Source organism: Entelurus aequoreus, linkage group LG09 (genome assembly GCF_033978785.1).
Source record: "Entelurus aequoreus isolate RoL-2023_Sb linkage group LG09, RoL_Eaeq_v1.1, whole genome shotgun sequence".
In the NCBI taxonomy this organism is placed as follows: domain Eukaryota; kingdom Metazoa; phylum Chordata; class Actinopteri; order Syngnathiformes; family Syngnathidae; genus Entelurus; species Entelurus aequoreus.
The window spans coordinates 65,832,600-65,855,203 of NC_084739.1; the positions used below are offsets into that span (position 1 = coordinate 65,832,600).

At 38.5% G+C, this 22,604-nt stretch overlaps 1 protein-coding gene across 5 annotated transcripts in view; it reads right to left on the reverse strand.

The window, feature by feature from the left end:
- The window catches only part of ebf3b (EBF transcription factor 3b), a 459,151-nt gene that overhangs the window by 67,185 nt on the left and 369,362 nt on the right, over positions 1–22,604 (reverse strand). For 3 of the 5 annotated variants that reach the window (XM_062059192.1, XM_062059190.1, XM_062059193.1), the window contains 2 exons: positions 20,311–20,444; positions 20,106–20,232 (listed from right to left, as the gene is read on the reverse strand). In XM_062059192.1, coding sequence (XP_061915176.1) covers positions 20,106–20,232; positions 20,311–20,444 — 261 coding nt within the window. The remainder of the gene's footprint in view (positions 1–20,105; positions 20,233–20,310; positions 20,445–22,604) is intronic. The other 2 variants (XM_062059191.1, XM_062059195.1) reach the window with 1 other exon arrangement.

Genomic DNA, 22,604 nt, shown 5'->3' on the forward strand with positions numbered 1-22,604 from the left:
ACAACCTACTTGGCGGCGGCCGTGACTTTTTATTAGTGTCTCCTCGCTGCTCTCGGCGCCCCGCAGTCACAACTTATATCACAATCCTTTTGTGTACGCCACTCTTTTGCAACCTTTTCAACCCATTTTTTTCGTTTTCCAGCAAAAAAACGTGAAAAAAACGATACTCCACCAAGTCGTCGTGCCTTATTTTGAGTTTGCTGGTGTTTTCCTGTGCTTTAGTTCTTCTCTTGCGCTCTTATTTTGGAGGCCCTTCCTGTTTTGTTGGTGTTTTCCCGTCACAGTTTCATGTCTTCCTTTCAGCGCTTTGTGTTAGCAAGCAAAACTATTTAAGTTTTTGCTAGCCTTCTTTGCGTGGACATTGTTGATTGTCATGTCATGTACGGATGCACTTTGTGGACGCCGTAAGTTTTTGCTGTCGTCCAGCATTCTGTTTCTGTTTACTTTGTAGTCAGTTCAGTTTTCGTTTTGAGGGCTTTGTGTTTTGATTGATTGATTGAGATTTTTATTAGTAGGTTGCACAGTGAAGTACATATTCCGTACAATTGACCACTAAATGGTAACACCCGAATAAGTTTTTCAACTTGTTTAAGTCGGGTTCCACTTAAATTGATTCATGATACAGATATATACTATCATATATACTATCATCATAATACAGTCATCACACAAGATAATCACATTGAATTATTTACATTATTTACAATCAGGGGTGTGGAAGGAGGGGGGGGTGTGGGGGGGTGGGGGGGGGATATGGACATCAAGTAGTGGACATAGAGAGAGAGAGAGAGAGATCAGAAGGCATAAGAAAAAGAAAAAGTATCTGAATTTGATTGTTTACATTTGATTATTAGCAATCCGGGGAGGGTGTTAGTTTAGGGTTGTAGCTGCCTGGAGGTGAACTTTTATTGCGGTTTTGAAGGAGGATAGAGATGCCCTTTCTTTTATACCTGTTTGGAGCGCATTCCACATTGATGTGGCATAGAAAGAGAATGAGTTAAGACCTTTGTTAGTTCGGAATCTGGGTTTAACGTGGTTAGTGGAGCACCCCCTGGTGTTGTGGTTATGGCGGTCATTTACGTTAAGGAAGTAGTTTGACATGTACTTCGGTATCAGGGAGGTGTAGCGGATTTTATAGACTAGGCTCAGTGCAAGTTGTTTAACTCTGTCCTCCACCTTGAGCCAGCCCACTTTAGAGAAGTGGGTAGGTTGGTGGTTAGCAAGTAAGGCTATTTAAGTTGTTGCTAGCCTTCTTTACGTGGACATTGTTGATTGTCATGTCATGTACGGATGCACTTTGTGGACGACGTAAGTTTTTGCTGTCGTCCAGCATTTCTGTTTCTGTTTACTTTGTAGCCAGTTCGGTTTTACTTTCGTTTTGAGCGCTTTGTGTTAGCAAGCAAGGCTATTTAAGTTGTTGCTACCCTTCTTTGTGTGGACATTGTTGATTGTCATGTCATGTACGTGAGAAAAGTCGGCAAAAGTCCCAAAAATGTTCAAAATACCCACCCAGGTTCGAGTGCCACAAGTCCCGCTGCCGGCAGGTTCGAGTGCCACAAGTCCCGCCGCCGGCCGCGCAAGTCCCACCGCCAGCCGGGATGCCCAAATAGTCCAAAATGTGGCCGGCGGTGGGACTTGTGGCACTCGAATTGGCGCCCAGCAAAGTCCCACGGGAAGGCGGGGAGAAAAGTGAGAAAAGTCGGCAAAAGTCCCAAAAATGTTCAAAATACCTATGCAGGTTTGAGTGCCACAAGTCCCGCCGCGGTACAGTACTTTGTGGACGCCATAAGTTTTTGCTGTCGTCCAGCATTTCTGTTTCTGTTTACTTTGTAGCCAGTTCGGTTTTACTTTCGTTTTGAGCGCTTTGTGTTAGCAAGCAAGGCTATCTAAGTTGTTGCTACCCTTCTTTGTGTGGACATTGTTGATTGTCATGTCATGTACGGATGCACTTTGTGGACGCCGTAAGTTTTTGCTGTCGTCCAGCATTCCTCTTTCTGTTTACTTTGTAGCCATTAATTTTTACCATGAATTCATTAACTTGGACCCCGACTTAAACAAGTTGAAAAACTTATTGGGGTGTTACCATTTAGTGGTCAATTGTACGGAATATGTACTGTACTGTGCAATCTACTAATAAAAGTTTCAATCAATCAATCAATCAATCCATGTACGGATGTACTTTGTGGACGCCGCAAGTTTTTCCTGTCGCCAAGCATTTCTGTTTCTGTTTACTTTGTAGCCAGTTCAGTTTTACTTTTGTTTTGAGCGCTTTGTGTTAGCAAGCAAGGCTATTTAAGTTGTTGCTACTCTCCTTTGTGTGGACATTGTTGATTGTTATGTCATGTATGGATGTACTTTGTGGACGCCGTAAGTTTTTGCTGTCGTCCAGCATTCTGTTTCTGTTTACTTTGTAGCCAGTTCAGTTGTACTTTCGTTTTGCATAGCCATTGCCTGTTCCTTTTCCTTTCACTTTCCCCTTTGGTTTAAGCATTACATACCTTTTTACCTGCACGCTGCCGTGGTCTGCATATTGGGATCACAACAAACCATCCTCGTCTCACCCGACACATTCCGACTTTTACAAAGCAATTAACTACCCGCTGCCACCTACTGACGTGGAGTATGACGTGGCTACCCTGCCGAGTTCTACACAGCAGCGGCACATTATTTGCAGATTATAATTATTGATTTTCAACAAATATTTTTCGGACCAATTAGGTGAAGTTGCATAATTTCCCACGGCACACCAGACGAACTAGTGTCGCGGCGCAGTGCTTGAAAACCACTGGTGTGCGCGACTGAAGGCCTCTGTTTACATGCCTGCTTTGATAATGGCGTATCTTGGCAGGCCACACCCCCCGACCCCGCCCTTCGGTGGAGGAAATGAAAAAGGAAACTCTTTAAATCTGATCGGCCTTGGAAATCTGGGACTTCAAAAGGGGCGGCAGGGTGGAGAGAAGACCGTACGGATAGGCCGGATTCATCAGATAGGAACTCGAGGAGGGTCCGGGACCACATGGATTCATTTGGGTCGTTATCACTCTAACGTGCACAGACCAGCCTAGAGTTACCTCGGACTTCCACCAGAACGCCGCGGATCGTCCGCCCGTACTGACCCGCGTCTCTACTTGACCTTGCAGGACTTTATTTTAGTATGCAGAGCACGCTCTTCTACAAAACCCCAAAATTGTCACGTTGTGTAAATGGTAAATAAAAAGAGAATACAACAAATCCTTTTCAACTTATATTCAATTGAATAGACTGCAAAGACAAGATATTTCACTTAGTTTTTTGTTTTTTTGCAAATATTAGCTCATTTGGAATTTGATGCCTGCAACATGTTTCAAGAAAGCTGGCACAAGTGGCAAAAAAGACTGAGAAAGTTGAGGAATGCTCATCAAACACTTATTTTGGAACGTCCCACAGGTGAACGGGCTAATTGGGAACAGGTGGGTGCCATGATTGGGTATAAAAGTAGCTTCCGTGAAATGCTCAGTCGTTCACAAACAAGGACGGGGCGAGGGTCACCACTTTGTCAACAAATGACGGAGCAAATTGTTTAAGAACAACATTTCTCAACCAGCTATTGCAAGGAATTCGCCATTTACGGTCCGTAATATCATCAAAAGGTTCAGAGAATCTGGAGAAATCACTGCACGTAAGCCGTGATATTACAGACTATCGATCCCTCAGGCGGTACTGCATAAAAAAGCGCCATCAGTGTGTAAAGGATATCACCACATGGGCTCAGGAACACTTCAGAAACCCACTGTCAGTAACTACAGTTACTGTAAGTGCAAGTTAAAACTCTACTATGCAAAGCCAAAGCCATTTATCAACAACACCCAGAAACGCCGCCGGCTTCGCTTGGCCCGAGCTCATCTAAGATGGACTGACGCAAAGTGGAAAAGTGTTCTGTGGTCTGACGAGTCCACATTTCAAATTGTTTTTGGAAACTGTGGACGTTGTGTCCTCCGGACCAAAGAGGAAAAAAAAAAAAAACATCCGGATTGTTGTAGCATTCTGTTTCTGTTTATTTTGTAGCCAGTTCAGTTTTACTTTCGTTTTGAGCGCTTTGTGTTAGCGAACAAGGCTATTTAAGTTGTTGCTACCCTTCTTTGTGTGGACACTGTTGATTGTCATGTCATGTACGGATGTACTTTGTGGACGCCGTAAGTTTTTGCTGTCATCCAGCATTCTGTATTTTGTAGCCAGTTCAGTTTTATTTTCGTTTTGAGGGCTTTGTGTTGGTGAACAAGGATATTTAAGTTGTTGCTACCCTTCTTTGTGTGGACACTGTTGATTGTCATGTCATGTACGGATGTACTTTGTGGACGCCGTAAGTTTTTGCCGTCGTCCAGCATTCTGTATTTTGTAGCCAGTCCAGTTTTACTTTCGTTTTGAGCGCTTTGTGTTAGCGAACAAGGCTATTTAAGTTGTTGCTACCCTTCTTTGTGTGGACATTGTTGATTGTCATGCCATGTACGGATGTACTTTGTGGACGCCGTAAGTTTTTGCTGTCATCCAGCATTTGTCATGTCATCAGTGTTAGAACCTGACAATTTGACGGAGAGCTCGGGACCGGCGGTGCCGTACTCGGACTAGACTAGAACGCATCGAGTCCGCCGCCGTGGCAGACGGGTTCAGCGGCCGCTACGCATCCCCTGGAAAGCTGAGGTTAGTTCACAGGTGTCTAAAAAGTAGGAAAATAAAGACCTCGTCCTCAACGTCAGCTTCTCCATCCTTTACCCGCCTGACACTTCCTGATCTCCACCTCCTATCGAGTGGAGCGCGCCTGACCCCTTTGTCCTCCCGTTGATGAATGGCTGCCTCATACCCGTTTTGTCAGATTTTGGTGCAGCGGCGTCGATAGCGTCACCTTGACGAGCAAAGTTTGCGATCCATCAGCCCGCTCAAGGCTGTCTGGACGCCGGACTCGGGCCTGGCCACGCGGGGGGGGGCATCTGCTCCAGTCAACCAGCGCCCGCCGCCAGCTCCGAGGTAACGGCGCCTCTTAATACAACGAGGGGCGGGGCGCGGAAGGAAAGACTTGACTTGTACTAATAGCCGGGAAGCAACGGCGGTCACCAAAGGTCTGAAGACGAAGCACCCTGTCAGTGCCCGGCATGGGAAATTAGCAAATAATGTTCCCTTCCCCCTGACAAATGTCTGACAGCTCGCCTTCGCCAATCATCCTCTCCCAACGTTATGATGCATGTCCCCGGACCCCCACTGGAGGATACAGGCGAAGTTTACTGACCCTCAATTTACCCGTGACAAATGGGGGTCCTGGTAAATGTGCCTTTTCTAGGGCGCGGAAAGGGGGTTGGTGTTAAGCAACGGCGGTTATGGGGATGTCACTGATTAGGATAAATAGCGGCAGAGCCACCTTAACGGGGGCCGGCGCCGTGGCCCCCTAGAGGGGAGCCGTCTAGAAACTTGGCCGTGATAGAAAACCAAAAAGCTCTGATGCAATTAGGAGATTAAATTGGACAAATTGTACAAGCCGGGGGTTTTTTTTATTTACGATTTTCCCTTTTGAAACAGTGCGCCGTTAAAAAAAAAAAAAAAGGTTAGTGTGGCGCAAACGAGCTGGAGAATGTTGTTTTAAAAAGCGGCCCGGCGTGATGAAGTATCGACTGGAGTACGGCGCCCACTTTCTCCTTTTGATTTTCTACAACCTTGCTGACAGTCGGCCCGTCCTGACCAATGGATAACCCATACATGGATTGGACAGAGGACAGGCTGGCACGCAGCGAGGGGACGACGCTTTGTCCGAGGATGGAGGATACAGCCAGGGGTGTCAAACGGACTGCCCCGCAAAAAGAGCCGCAATTTTTTCATCCTCTGGATTGGCTGCCGCTACTCCAATCGGCAGTAGTTAATTGGCAATTGGTTGACGGCGTGATGCGCACCCTGAACTCCATTGTTTGAGTTTGAGTTTGAGTTTATTTCGAACATGCAAGCATACAACATGATACATCACAATTTCCAGTTTCTCTTTTCAACATGTTCGAAAAGGAGTAGGAAGAAGCAGAGCTAATTTAATCCTACCCCTTTTCTATACATAACAGTTGCTAAAACTTTTTGTTCACTTCCTGTTCACTTTGTAGTTCAGGTTCTTCATCACGTACACAGCTACTCTTGTGAATTGTGAATTATATTTATATAGCGCTTTTTCTCTACTGACTCAAAGCGCTTTACGTAGTGAAACCCAATATCTGAGTTACATTTAAAGCGGTGTGGGTGGCACTGGGAGCAGGTGGGTAAAGTGTCTTGCCCAAGGACACAACGGCAGTGACTAGGACGGAAGCGGGGATCGAACCTGGAACCCTCAAGTTACCGCCATTGTGAAAATGTGTGTTTCTACATTGGTTGTGTGTTTTATTTAATTTTACACTTAAATCTACCATGTTCACATTGGTTAAGTTTGTAGTTATGTTACCTTTAATTTGTCTAATATGGTGAAATTTTGACAATTATTTTGTTTATATTATAATTGTAATATTTGAATGATGATGTGCACCCTGAACTCCATTGTAAAAATGTGTGTTGCCACATTTGTTGTTTGTTCTATTTTATTTTACGCTTAAATCCAACATGTCCACATTGGTTAAGTTTGTAGTCATGTTACCTTTAATTCGGCTATTATGGTGTCATTTTGACAATTATTTTGTTTATATTATGATTGTAATATTTGAATGATGATAAATGAATGCGTTGTGGCAGTTGCGGATGTCACCAATGTGTCACGCTTTCTTTTTCAAACACGTCTGCCAACAGGAAGTGCTTAAAGTTTAATGGCTTTGTAAAAACACAGAGACAAAGTCTCAGCTCATCGTGTTCTTCATGGTGTTTTTGAAACCGCACCGATTTTTTTTCCGCTGAATTTTCAACTCACGTTTTTCCAAGAAGAGTTGTGCAAGAGTTATCCACTAAACAGACAAAATAACGAAACGGTAAGATGCAAAGACTTAAGTCAACATGACCATCATCTTTGTAGCTAAGAGTTCTATGCAGCGCAATTGGTTGACGACACGATGCGCACCCTGAACTCCATTGTAAAAGTGTGTGTTTCTACATTGGTGGTTTATTCTATTTTATTTTACGCTTACATCTACCATGTTCACATTCGTTAAGTTTGTAGTTACGTCACATTTAATTTATCTAATATGGTGTCATTTTGACAATTCTTTTGTTTATATTATAATTGTAATATTTGAATGATGATGTGCACCCTGAACTCCATTGTAAAAACGTGTTTCTACATTTGTTTTTTGCTCCATTTTATTTTACGCTTAAATCTCCCGTGTTCACATTGGTTAAGTTTGTAGTTATGTTACCTTTAATTCGGCTATGGTGTCATTTTGACAATTCTTTTGTTTATATAATAATTGTAATATTTGAATGATGATATATGGATGTGTTGTGGCAGTTGCGGATGTCACCAACGTGGCGGTTTGAGGAAACACTTGCTTTTTCGAAGACGTCTGCCAACAGGAAGTGCTTAAAGTTGAATGGCTATGTCCTAAGTCTTATGTGTCAAAGTCAATGAATGATCCGTGGCCCCCGGGATGATATTTGATTAGTGTTAGAACCGGCCCGCAGGCCACAGCCGCCTGCTGCTGTTTTGCCCACACCAATACTCCATCAGTGTTGCTGATAGGAATTTTTTAAAATGGGGTCCCACAGTAAATTTTAGGGGTCCTAACTTTTTTGTAAGCGTTTTGAAAACAAATGATACATGTATGCATTATCTCACATTCTATATTGTGTTTTGGAAACGTTACTTAATTAATTAAAAGAAAATAATACAAAAGAAAACACATTTTTATGCATAATTTATTCACTTATAAACATTCATTCACTTTCTTCTTTCCTTCATGGATCTAAACTTTTTCTATATATTTTGATGTCATATTTTCAGAATGTGTTTGTTATTTTTTTTGGGCCAAAGTACGACAAAGAAAACAATCTGAAGTTGACTTTATTTTGAAGTTATCATGCCAGGCTTTTAACGGTGTGCACAGATGTTCCTCCATGCGGCCCCTGGTATAGACTGTAAATGAGCCCACAGGATTTGGCTTTAAAAAAATAAAACATACGCCAGATATGAACCCGGTTAACGGCGACCTGGTGAACTTTCATGTTCTTTTGTCTGTCTGTCTCGTTAGTGTTAAAAAACGTCCGAGAGGAAATGCCAGCAGGAACATTTGACACCGCGGGGCGCTCTCTTTCGGAGAATGGATTGTGAGTTTTGGAAGTGGTTTCGGGGTAATAACCCGACTTGAGGACGTGCCCCTCTGCTATTGCAGTTGACTCTGGGTAATTTGTGGTAATTTCTTTGAATCGGGTGACTTACATTTCCACAATTAGGGCGGCGGCGCAGGAAGAGTCAAGCGTGGAGAAGAAAAAGCCACAAGCCATCAAACTACACCATTAGTATTCCCCCCGGGGCACTCATGTCCTCTGCAGTGGACGTTGGGGTTTCACGTTACAGGGCTATGTTTTTTCTTCAAATGTCGAAAAAAAAAAATAGACCAAATGTCCACTGTAGAGGACGCTGGTTTTCAGGGGAATATGTGAAAACATTTTGGCGTAAGCTAACATTTCCACTGCTATAAGGAGGGGAAATGTGTCCAAACACAACAAGGTCTAACCAGGGATGTCAAAGTGGTTTTCATTGAGGGCCACATGGCAGAGGGCCGCTTGTAACAGCCAATAATGGAGGAATTTGCCTCTGGATTTCACTTTTAATTATATACATTGTTTTAAGTAGATTTTACAGTAAAAACTTTACATTTATAAAATTTGACTGTAAAATATTGTGTTGTTTTTTTTTCTTTTTACAACAATAATGTAGGAATTTGCCTCTGGATTTCATTTTTAATTATATAAATTGTTTTAAGTAGATTTCAGAGTAAAAAGTTTACATTTACAACATTTTACTGTAAAATATAGTGGGTTTTTTTTTACTTTTTACAACAATAATGGAGGAATTTTCTTCTGGATTTCATTGTTAATTATACAATTTGCTTTAAGTAGATTTTAGAGTCAAAACTTTACATTTACAAAATTTTACTGTAAAATATAGTGGGGTTTTTTTACTTTTTACAACAATAATGGAGGAATTTGCCTCTGGATTTCACTTTTAATTATATACATTGTTTTAAGTAGATTTTACAGTAAAAACTTTACATTTATAAAATTTGACTGTAAAATATTGTGTTGTTTTTTTTTCTTTTTACAACAATAATGTAGGAATTTGCCTCTGGATTTCATTTTTAATTATATAAATTGTTTTAAGTAGATTTCAGAGTAAAAACTTTACATTTACAACATTTTACTGTAAAATATAGTGTTTTTTTTTTACTTTTTACAACAATAATGGAGGAATTTTCTTCTGGATTTCATTGTTAATTATATAATTTGCTTTAAGTAGATTTTAGAGTCAAAACTTTACATTTACAAAATTTTACTGTAAAATATAGTGTTTTTTTTTTACTTTTTACAACAATAATGGAGGAATTTGCCTCTGGATTTCACTTTTAATTATATACATTGTTTTAAGTAGATTTTACAGTAAAAACTTTACATTTATAAAATTTGACTGTAAAATATTGTGTTGTTTTTTTTTCTTTTTACAACAATAATGTAGGAATTTGCCTCTGGATTTCATTTTTAATTATATAAATTGTTTTAAGTGGATTTCAGAGTAAAAACTTTACATTTACAACATTTTACTGTAAAATATAGTGTTTTTTTTTACTTTTTACAACAATAATGGAGGAATTTTCTTCTGGATTTCATTGTTAATTATATAATTTGCTTTAAGTAGATTTTAGAGTCAAAACTTTACATTTACAAAATTTTACTGTAAAATATAGTGTTTTTTTTTTACTTTTTACAACAATAATGTAGGAATTTGCCTCTGGATTTCATTTGTTATTATATAAATTGTTTTAAGTAGATTTTAGAGTACAAACTTTACATTTACAACATTTTACTGTAAAATATAGTATTGTTTTTTTTTTTAACTTTTTACAACAATAATGGAGGAATTTGCCACTGGATTTCATTTTTAATTATATAAATTGTTTTAAGTAGATTTTACAGTAAAAACTTTACATTTACAAAATTTTACTGTAAAATATAGTGTTGTTTTTTTTTACTTTTTACAACAATAATGTAGCAATTTTCCTCTGGATTTCATTGTTAATTATATAATTTGGTTTAAGTAGATTTTAGAGTCAAAACTTTACATTTACGAAATTTTACTGTAAAATATTGTGTTGTTGTTTTTTTTTACTTTTTACAACAATAATGTAAGAATTTGCCTCTGAATTTCATTTTTATTTATATAAATTGTTTTACGTTGATTTTAGAGTAACAACTTTACATTTACAAAATTTTACTGTAAAATATAGTGTGTGATTTTTTTAAACTTTTTACAACAGGAATTTGCCTCTGGATTTCATTTTTATTTATACAAATTGTTTTAAGTAGATTTTGCAGTAACAACTTTACATTTACAAAATTTTACTGTAAAATATAGTGTGTGTTTTTTAAAAGCTTTTTACAACAATAATGCAGGAATTTTCATCTGGATTTTATTTTTAATTATATAATTTGCTTTAAGTAGATTTTAGAGTAAAAACTTTACATTTACAAAATTTTACTGTAAAACATAGTGTTTTGTTTTTTTTACTTTTTACAACAATAATGTAGGAATTTGTCTCTTGATTTCATTTTTAATTATATAAATTGTTTTAAGTAGATTTTAGAGTACAAACTTTACATTCACAACATTTTACTGTAAAATATAGTGTTGTTTTTTTTACTTTTTACAACAATAATGTAGGAATTTGCCTTTGGATTTAAATTTTAATTATATACATGGTTGTAAGTAGATTTTACAGTAATTTATTCTGGCAACTTAGCTGCCAGTTTTTCTACCGTAAAAACAAATGTAGCGTCTTTCCATTTACAGTAATACACCGTTAAAAACAACAACCCTAGATTTTACAGTCAAAAACTTGCAGAATACGTTCTGGACCAGAAATTATGTGATGATCCGTAGCCCGGATCATGTTTGGTTTTAGTTTAATACTCCCTTAGTTCTGCTTCGGGCTCTCAAGGAGAGCATGTCCCAAATTTCAAGCTGCTGTTTTGAGGCATGTTAAAAAAAATAATGACAAAGTCTCAGCTCATCGTGTTCTTCATGGTGTTTTTGAAACCGCTCCAATTTTTTCCCGCTGAATTTTCAACTCACGTTTTTTCCAAGAAGAGTTGTGCAAGAGTTATCCGCTAAACAGATAAAGTAACGAAACGGTAAGATGCAAACACTTACGTCAACATGACCATCGTCTTTGTAGTTAGAGTTCTGTGCAGCGCAATTGGTTGACGGCACGATGCGCACCCTGAACTCCATTGTAAAAATGTGTGTTTCTACATTAGTTGTTTGTTCTATTTTATTTTATGCTTAAATCTACCATGTTCACATTGGTTAAGTTAAAAAAATGCGACTTACACTCCAGTGCGACTTATATATGTTTTTTCCCTTCTTTATTATGCATTTTCAGCCGGTGCGACTTATACTCCGGAGTGACTTATACTCTGAAAAATACGGTAGGTGTCACCTTGTTACCTTTAATTCGGCTATTATGGTGTCATTTTTGGCAATTCTTTTGTTTATATTACAATTCAAACACGTCTGCCAACAGGAAGTGCTTAAAGTTGAATGGCTTTGTAAAAACACCTCAGCTCATCGTGTTCTTCATGGTGTTTTTGAAACCGCTCCAATTTTTTCCCGCTGAATTTTCAACTCACGTTTTTTCCAAGAAGAGTTGTGCAAGAGTTATCCGCTAAACAGATAAAGTAACGAAACGGTAAGATGCAAACACTTACGTCAACATGACCATCGTCTTTGTAGTTAGAGTTCTGTGCAGCGCAATTGGTTGACGGCACGATGCGCACCCTGAACTCCATTGTAAAAATGTGTGTTTCTACATTAGTTGTTTGTTCTATTTTATTTTATGCTTAAATCTACCATGTTCACATTGGTTAAGTTAAAAAAATGCGACTTACACTCCAGTGCGACTTATATATGTTTTTTCCCTTCTTTATTATGCATTTTCAGCCGGTGCGACTTATACTCCGGAGTGACTTATACTCTGAAAAATACGGTAGGTGTCACCTTGTTACCTTTAATTCGGCTATTATGGTGTCATTTTTGGCAATTCTTTTGTTTATATTACAATTCAAACACGTCTGCCAACAGGAAGTGCTTAAAGTTGAATGGCTTTGTAAAAACACCTCAGCTCATCGTGTTCTTCATGGTGTTTTTGAAACCGCTCCAATTTTTTCCCGCTGAATTTTCAACTCACGTTTTTTCCAAGAAGAGTTGTGCAAGAGTTATCCGCTAAACAGATAAAATAACGAAACGGTAAGATGCAAACACTTACGTCAACATGACCATCGTCTTTGTAGTTAGAGTTCTGTGCAGCGCAATTGGTTGACGGCACGATGCGCACCCTGAACTCCATTGTAAAAATGTGTGTTTCTACATTACATTTTATTTTACGCTTAAATCTACCATGTTCACATTGGTTAAGTTAAAAAATGCTTATATATGTTTTTTCCCTTCTTTATTATGCATTTTCGGCCGGTGCGACTTATACTCCGAAGCAACTTATACTCCGAAAAATACGGTAGGTGTCTTCTGCCTTAGACAAAACCAAAGCCACAAAATCCGTGGTCCTCAAGTGTCAGTCCTCACCAGAGCCGCCGGACCCTTGAATTCACTAATCAATTGTCCGGAGGGGGGGGTAATTGCATCTTTCTACAAAGTGCAAAGAAATACAGCAAAGATTGAGAGAAAGGGGAACACGTTTCCTGGGTAAAAAACCCCCGATGGTAATCGTCCCAATCCGCTTAGCCTCTGTGACTAATGGGGTCTGTTCTTTAGGGACCTGCCACTTTCACCGGGGCGCTATATAAGCCATTAATGTCTTAACTTATACACCTTCTCAAGGCTGCGCGCTAACACGTGTACACACACACACACACACACACACACACACACACACACACACACACTACACTACACTCCTGTTTCATTATCCGGCTGCCTTGTTGGCCTTTGCTCCGCTCCTGCTAGGGAGGTTAAACGCAGGAGAGCTGGGCCAGACTGCACGGTTGGAGGGGAAGGGGACGCATGGCTGCAGAGAGGGGTGTGAGGGTCTGGGGAGGGTCTTGATGAGAAACAGCTGCCCCTGGATGGGGGGGGGGGGTCTCCACTTTGCAATTCTGCCGTGCTCAAGGCCAGGTCTGCACTTGGGGTTGCCAGGAGTGGGAGTGGGAGTCTGTCCATCACTAGGAGGCTTCCAGGTCAGACAGGCTGTGACCTCCTCACCCTCGGCCTCCTCAGCCATGATGACAGATAAGACCACCACTTCCTTCTGTGAGCCAAGATAATCACATCCCTCACTTAGAGCGTCGCACACACACCCTTCTCACTTGCGTTTGTCTCCGTTTCACTCTCACTCGGCCAAGGTATGGCTCGCTCCGAGGGCAAACTCCTATCCAGCGACCCGTGGCTCTTTAGTGCCGCCCTAGTAGCATTTTTAAAAAAGGATTTGAAATGGTTTGAGTGTGTTTTTAGTTTGAGGACAAACATGACACAAACCTGTTAAAAAAAAAAAAACACTGTTTAATATGACGGGTGTTGTTGATACATGGCTTTGGCTTTGCATAGTAGAGCTCTTTAGTGCCGCCCTAGTAGCATTTTTAAAAAACGTATCGGAAATGGTTTGAGTATGTTTTTAGTTTGAGGACAAACCTGTTAAAAAAGCCCACTGTTTAATATGACGGGTGTTGTTGATACATGGCTTTGGCTTTGCGTCATAGAGCTCTTTAGTGCCGCCCTAGTAGCATTTTTAAAAAAGGATGGAAAATGGTTTGAGTATGTTTTTAGTTTGAGGACAAACATGACACAAACCTGTTAAAAAAAACACTGTTTGATATGTCGGGTGTTGTTGATATTTTGCATAGTAGAGCTCTTTAGTGCCGTCCTAGTGGCATTTTCAAAAAAGGATTGAAAATGGTTTGAGTGTGTTTTTAGTTTGAGGACAAACGTGACACAAACCTGTTAAAAAAGCCCACTGTTTAATATGACGGGTGTTGTTGATACATGGCTTTGGCTTTGCGTCATAGAGCTCTTTAGTGCCGCCCTAGTAGCATTTTTAAAAAAGGATTGGAAATGGTTTGAGTATGTTTTTAGTTTTGAGGACAAACGTGACACAAACCTGTTAAAAAAGCCCACTGTTTAATATGACGGGTGTTGTTGATACATGGCTTTGGCTTTGCATAGTAGAGCTCTTTAGTGCCGCCCTAGTAGCATTTTTAAAAAACAGATTGAAAATGGTTTGATTATGTTTTTAGTTTGAGGACAAACATGACAAAAACCTGTTAGAAATCCCACTGTTTAATATGACGGGTGTTGTTGATACATGGCTTTGGCTTTGCATAGTATAGCTATTTAGTGTCGCCCTAGTAGTATTTTTAAAAAATGATTGAAAATGGTTTGAGTATGTTTTTAGTATGAGGACAAACGTGACACAAACCTGTTAAAAAAGCCCACTGTTTAATATGAGGGGTGTTGTTGATACATTATAACACTTATATACAGCGTTTCCTATTTTGCGGCTCCAGACAGATTTGTTTTTTGTATTTTTGGTCCAATATGGCTCTTTCCACGTTTTGGGTTGCCGACCCCTGGTCTAGCACTTTTCTATAGGCAACAACCCATCATTAATGTACTCCATGGTGGTGGTAAGCTTGCTACAGCTGTCCTGGGGCAGACCGGAAGCGTGACCACCAAACATTCATACACCAGTGTGAGCGAGATGGGTGAATTAATTAACGGCCGTGACTAGGACGGCGGGAACTGGAATCGAACCTGGAACCCTGGAGCTGCTGGCACGGCTGCTCTCTCATCAGCGCCAAGATGTCCTGTGTTATCCAATGATGTGTCATACCATACATACTTACAGCATGTGTGTAAAACGTTCTTTTTAGAAGGCTAAATCACTAATCCTGGCCTCCATGGCGACAAACAAGTAGTGTTATCACTGGAGGACGAGGAATAGCTACCAGGACAACCCTAAGTTAAGTCAAGACTCACGGTGGGTGTCCCCTTTATTTAGAAAAGTATTGAAAAGTACCAAAAAGTATTTGAAATAATTTTGGTACTGGTACCAAAATATTGGTACCAGGTGTGTGTCCCCTTTATTTAGAAAAGTATCGAAAAGTACCGAAAAGTATTTGAAATAATTTTGGTACTGGTACCAATATGGAAAACCCTAAGTTCAAGACTTACGGTCAAGACTTACGGTGTGTGTCCCCTTTATTTAGAAAAGTATCGAAACACATTTTGGTACCGGTCCCAAAATACAACACTACAATGCACAGAAAAGAAAACTTCTTGTCTCACTAAGGGAGTGTGGATGACAGGCATCCTTCACCCAGTGCATCATAAAGTTCAAGTTAAGGCCCGCATTTCTGGGTGTTGTTGATACATGGCTTTGGCCTTTGCATAGTAGAGCTCTTTAGTTAAAAGTTAAAGTACCAAGGATTGTCACACACACACACTAGGTGTGGCGAAATGATTCTCTGCATTTGACCCGTCACCCTTGATCACCCCCTGGGAGGTGAGGGGAGCAGTGAGCAGCAGCGGTGGCCGCGCCCGGGACTCATTTTTGGTGATTTAACCCCCCACCATGCATCACTATAGCTCTTGTCTCAAAGTAGGTGTACTGTCACCACCTGTCACATCACACCCTGACTTTTTTGGAGTTTTTTGCTGTTTTCCTGTGTGGAGTGTTTTACTTCTTGTCTTGTGCTCTTATTTTGGTGGCTTTTTCTCTTGTTTTGGTATTTTCCTGTAGCAGTTTCATGTCTTCCTTTGAGCGATATTTCCTGCATCAATCAATAATATTTCAGTTATCCGTCTTTGTGGGGACATTGTTGATTGTCATGTCATGTTCGGATGTACTTTGTGGACGCCGTCTTTTGCTCCGCGGTAAGTCTTTGCTGTCGTCCAGCATTCTGTTCTTGTTTACTTTGTAGCCAGTTCAGTTTTAGTTTGGTTCTGCATAGCCTTCCCTAAGCTTCAATGTCTTTTCTTAGGGGCACTTACCTTTTGTTTATTTTTGGTTTAAGCATTAGACACCTTTTTACCTGCACCCTGCCTCCCGCTGTTTCCCACATCTATAAAGCAATTAGCTACCTGCTGCCACCTACTGATATGGAAGAGTATTACACGGTTACTCTGCCGAGCTCTAGCTCCAGCACCGATACTCAACAACAACACATCATTTGCAGACTATAATTACTGCTTTGCAAAATATATTTTTAACCCAAATAGGTGAAATTAGATCATCTCCCACAGCAAAAAAAATCCTATTTTTATGGTTAATTTACTTTAAATGTCTACTGTAATTTTTCTATTTTTTTTAAATAGTTTATAAAACTGTAGAATTGAAGACATTATCTGTAAATAAACAATCCGCCTGTTATTTTAAGTAATATGCCAGTAATGACAAACTATGTATATTTCTATTTTTTTTACAGAAAGATACCAAATTAATTATACATAGCATTTTCTGTTTTCTTAAATTACTTTCAAATTCATGTAAAATTACAGTAATTATCTTTCATGAAATATGTAGCTTGTTATATAAAAGTCTAGTCCATACTAACAATCTAACTAGAAGGAAAGTATTTTTCTGCAGAACTGTTTGCATCGTCACTTTATTAAAGGTGGTTGATCTTAACAATTCAGAAAAAATCTGTAAAATAATGGTATTTTTCTGTGGAACTGCCGGCAAAAAAAAAACAAAAAAAAAATCCTGTGGAACTGCCAGCAAGGGAATAAGCGGTAGAAAATGGATGGATGGATGGATGGTAAATAAATAAATACAATTTAAAAAATAGAGGCAGCTCACTGGTAAGTGCTGCTATTTGAGCTATTTTTAGAACAGGCCAGCGGGCTACTCATCTGGTCCTTACGGGCTACCTGGTGCCTGCGGGCACCGCGTTGGTGACCCCTGATCTAGAGATTTAAAAACTTGAATAATAACACAAATAATAACACTGAATAATAAACATTTTTTATATTTTTTGGACCAAAACCCTTTTGGGGTCACCGGGATCAAGCCTGAGTGGAAGCCTAAATGTATATTTTGTATACATATATTGTAGGGATGTCCGATAATATAGTCAGATATGCGTTAAAATGTAATATCGGAAATTATCGGTATCGTTTTTTTTATTATCTGTATCGTTTTTTTATTTTTATTTTTTATTTTTTATTAAATCAACATAAAAAACACAAGACACTTACAATTAGTGCACCAACCCAAAAAACCTCCCTCCCCCCATTTCTTTCTGTTATCAATATTCTGGTTCCTACATTATATATCAATATATATCAATACAGTCTGCAAGGGATACAGTCCGTAAGCACACATGATTGTGCGTGCTGCTGCTCCACTAATAGTACTAACCTTTAACAGTTAATGTTACTCATTTTCATTCATTACTAGTTTCTATGTAACTGTTTTTATATTGTTTGACTTTCTTTTTTATTCAAGAAAATGTTTTTAATTTAGTTATCTTATTTTATTATTATTTTTAAAAAGTACCTTATCTTCACCATACATGGTTGTCCAAATTAGGCATAATAATGTGTTAATTCCACGACTGCACATATCGGTTGATATCGGTATCGGTAATTAAAGAGTTGGACAATATCGGAATATCGGATATCGACAAAAAGCCATTATCGGACATCCCTAATATATTGTATTGGTTTTTAAAATAAAAAATATCAAAATGGCCCCCGCTAGCTTTGATTTTTCGATGTGCGGCCCCCCAGTGGAAAAAGTTTGGGCACCCCTGGAGTAGGTGCCCACAAAAATGCAACAAACTAATAACAACACGCCACGACTGTCACGACTGTCACTCAATGGATTCGATAAATGCGTTAAAATGTAATATCGAAAATTATCGGTATCGTTTTTTTTATTATCTGTATCGTTTTTTTATTATTTTTTTATTTTTTTTTTTTTTTTATTAAATCAACATAAAAAACACAAGACACTTACAATTAGTGCACCAACCCAAAAAACCTCCCTACCCCCATTTCTTTCTGTTATCAATATTCTGGTTCCTACATTATATATCAATATATATCAATACAGTCTGCAAGGGATACAGTCCGTAAGCACACATGATTGTGCGTGCTGCTGCTCCACTAATAGTACTAACCTTTAACAGTTAATTTTACTCATTTTCATTAATTACTAGTTTCTATGTAACTGTTTTTATATTGTTTTACTTTCTTTTTTATCCAAGAAAATGTTTTTAATTTAGTTATCTTATTTTATTATTATTTTTAAAAAGTACCTTATCTTCACCATACATGGTTGTCCAAATTAGGCATAATAATGTGTTAATTCCACGTCTGTATATATCGGTTGATATCGGTATCGGTAATTAAAGAGTTGGACAATATCGGAATATCGGATATTGGCAAAAAGCCATTATCGGACATCCCTAATATATTGTATTGGTTTTTAAAATAAAAACTATCAAAATGGCCCCCGCTAGCTTTGATTTTTCAATGTGCGGCCCCTCAGTGGAAAAAGTTTGGGCACCCCTGGAGTAGGTGCCCACAAAAATGCATCAAACTAATAACAACACGCCACGACTGTCACGACTGTCACTCAATGGATTCGATAAATGCGTTAAAATGTAATATCGGAAATTATCGGTATCGTTTTTTTTATTATCTGTATCGTTTTTTTTATTTTTATTTATTTATTTTTTATTTTTATTAAATCAACATAAAAAACACAAGACACTTACAATTAGTGCACCAACCCAAAAAACCTCCCTCCCCCCATTTCTTTCTGTTATCAATATTCTGGTTCCTACATTATATATCAATATATATCAATACAGTCTGCAAGGGATACAGTCCGTAAGCACACATGATTGTGCGTGCTGCTGCTCCACTAATAGTACTAACCTTTAACAGTTAATTTGACTCATTTTCATTAATTACTAGTTTCTATGTAACTGTTTTTATATTGTTTTACTTTCTTTTTTATTCAAGAAAATGTTTTTAATTTAGTTATCTTATTATTTATTTATTTTTTTAAAGTACCTTATCTTCACCATACATGGTTGTCCAAATTAGGCATAATAATGTGTTAATTCCACGTCTGTATATATCGGTTGATATCGGTATCGGTAATTAATGAGTTGGACAATATCGGAATATCGGATATCGGCAAAAAGCCATTATCGGACATCCCTAATATATTGTATTGGTTTTTAAAATAAAAACTATCAAAATGGCCCCCGCTAGCTTTGATTTTTCGATGTGCGGCCCCTCAGTGGAAAAAGTTTGGGCACCCCTGGAGTAGGTGCCCACAAAAATGCAACAAACTAACAACAACACGCCACGACTGTCACGACTGTCACTCAATGGATTCTTCTTTACAAAAAGAAAAACCCCACATCTGTCCCGGAATTTGGCGTTTTCTCCCTTCGCCCGAGCCCTCGTAAAAAAAATTCACGGACCTCCGTTTACGACGCCCTCCCATAATGCGACTAACTAGCAATGAAACGGCGATGAGAGCGACTGGACAAACACTTGATGTGAACTGGTGACATAAAAACGGTGGCTGCTTCCTAACTATCAGAGGGCGACAAGAACATAACACCCCCCCCCCCCCAGTCCTCCAGCAGAGAGCTCTCTGTGTCGTATCAGTCCACATAAAGACCATTGGCAGACTGAGTCATCCTGACAGCTTGAGTTTAACAGAGCTCGGCAGCAACCTTGTACACCAGAAGGTCAGAGGGGGGGATCGGGTTGCACTTGTGGAAGCCCCCCCGCGCCCCCACCCGCCCTCCATCAAACAGCCTTTTCCTCTAAAACAGTGCAGATCTTGCACATTTTTTTTTTTTTTTTTTTTTTTTACATCCACCCAAGGCCAGACCTTGGCGAGTTCATTACCGAGGATTTTTGGACTCACCGGTGTAGACAAATCTCCCAGGGGCGCCTTTGCAGAACTGCTTGGACTTGTAGGACAGCGTGACTTCCACCACGCCGGGGATGTGCCGAGGTGGAGTCTGGACGCGGATGGCGTGGGGCGTGATCAGCTGGATTAGAGAGGAGATAATGAGCCCCCGTGGAAGGAAGAAAAAAAAAAAAAAAGACGGGGTTTTTTGTCAGCGTACCTCGCTCCATACGAGCATGGTGCCGAACACCACTTGGAGGCCGTCGAAGAAGTTGTCGCCGATGATGATGACGGTGGCGCCGCCGGTGGTCCATCCCTCGCTGGGGCTGATAGCCTTGATGCACGGGGTGGCTGCTTGTACAACACAAAGAGAGGAGCAAGTTCAGCACCCGGGCTTCCACACCTCATGACCATCACACTTACATGGGCAAATGTTTAAACTCGGGGGGGCCACATTGAGGGGGTAAAAAGGTGTATAAATGATATATACACAATAATCTGTACAAACATCTGCTGTACAGTATGTGTGTCTGGCTCCCTTTGGTCCCAGGAACACTAATACCAAAAGTCACTAGAGTTGTAAAAACGTTATGACAGACCACCTCAAAAAAAACGGAATTCAATTTTACGAGTTTTTTACTGAATGCGACACCCAAAATGTACATGGAAATAAAGAAAGTGGGATTTACAATGTTAAAGATGAACAATAAAACACTGAATATTAACAACATACGAACATTGTTCCTCTTTAATGTGGTATAAACAATATTAACTATGAACAATAAAACACTGAATATTAACAACATATGAACATCGTTCCTCTTTAATGTGGTATAAACAATATTAACTATGAACAATAAAACGCTGAATATTAACAACATACGAACATCGTTCCTCTTTTATGTGGTATAAACAATATTAACTATGAACAATAAAACACTGAATATTAACAACATATGAACATCGTTCCTCTTTTATGTGGTATAAACAATATTAACTATGAACGATAAAACGCTGAATATTAACAACATATGAACATCGTTCCTCTTTTATGTGGTATAAAAAATATTAACTATGAACAATAAAACACTGAATATTAACAATATATGAACATCGTTCCTCTTTTACGTGGGATTTACAATATTAACTATGAACGATAAAACACTGAATATTAACAACATATGAACATCGTTCCTCTTTTATGTGGTATAAACAATATTAACTATGAACGATAAAACACTGAATATTAACAACGTATGAACGTCGTTCCTCTTTTATGTGGTATAAACAATATTAACTATGAACAATAAAACACTGAATATTAACAATATATGAACATCGTTCCTCTTTTATGTGGTATAAACAATATTAACTATAACGATAAAACGCTGAATATTAACAACATACGAACATCGTTCCTCTTTTATGTGGTATAAACAATATTAACTATGAACAATAAAACACTGAATATTAACAACATATGAACGTCGTTCCTCTTTTATGTGGTATAAACAATATTAACTATGAACGATAAAACGCTGAATATTAACAACATATGAACGTCGTTCCTCTTTTATGTGGTATAAACAATATTAACTATGAACGATAAAAAACTGAATATTAACAACATATGAACGTCGCTCCTCTTTTATGTGGTATAAACAATATTAACTATGAACAATAAAACACTGAATATTAACAATATATGAACATCGTTCCTCTTTTATGTGGTATAAACAATATTAACTATGAACAATAAAACACTGAATATTAACAACATATGAACATAGCTCCTCTTTTACGAGGGATTTACAATATTAACTATGAACAATAAAACACTGAATATCAACAACATATGAACGTCGCTCCTCTTTTACGTGAGATTTACAATATTAACTATGGACAATAAAACACTGAATATCAACAACATATGAACATCGCTCCTCTTTTACGTGGGATTTACTATATTAACTATGAACAATAAAACACTGAATATTAACAACATATGAACGTCGCTCCTCTTTTACGTGGGATTGACAATATTAACTATGAACAATAAAACACTGAATATCAACAACATATGAACGTCGCTCCTCTTTTACGTGGGATTTACAATATTAACTATGAACAATAAAACACTGAATATTAACAACATATGAACATCGCTCCTCTTTTACGTGGGATTTACACTATTAACTATGAACAATAAAACACTGAATATCAACAACATATGAACGCCGCTCCTCTTTTACGTGGGATTTACAATATTAACTATGAACGATAAAACACTGAATATTAACAACATATGAACATCGCTCCTCTTTTACGTGGGATTTAAAATATTAACTATGAACGATAAAACACTGAATATTAACAACATATGAGCGTCTTTTACTTCTCAGACCAGCTCCTTGATAGTTGTGTATCTTTTACAGTCAAGCAAAACACAACAAAAACGTAACAAACAGCAAAATATGAAGGCAAAGGGTAATAAACACCTACAATATGATATAT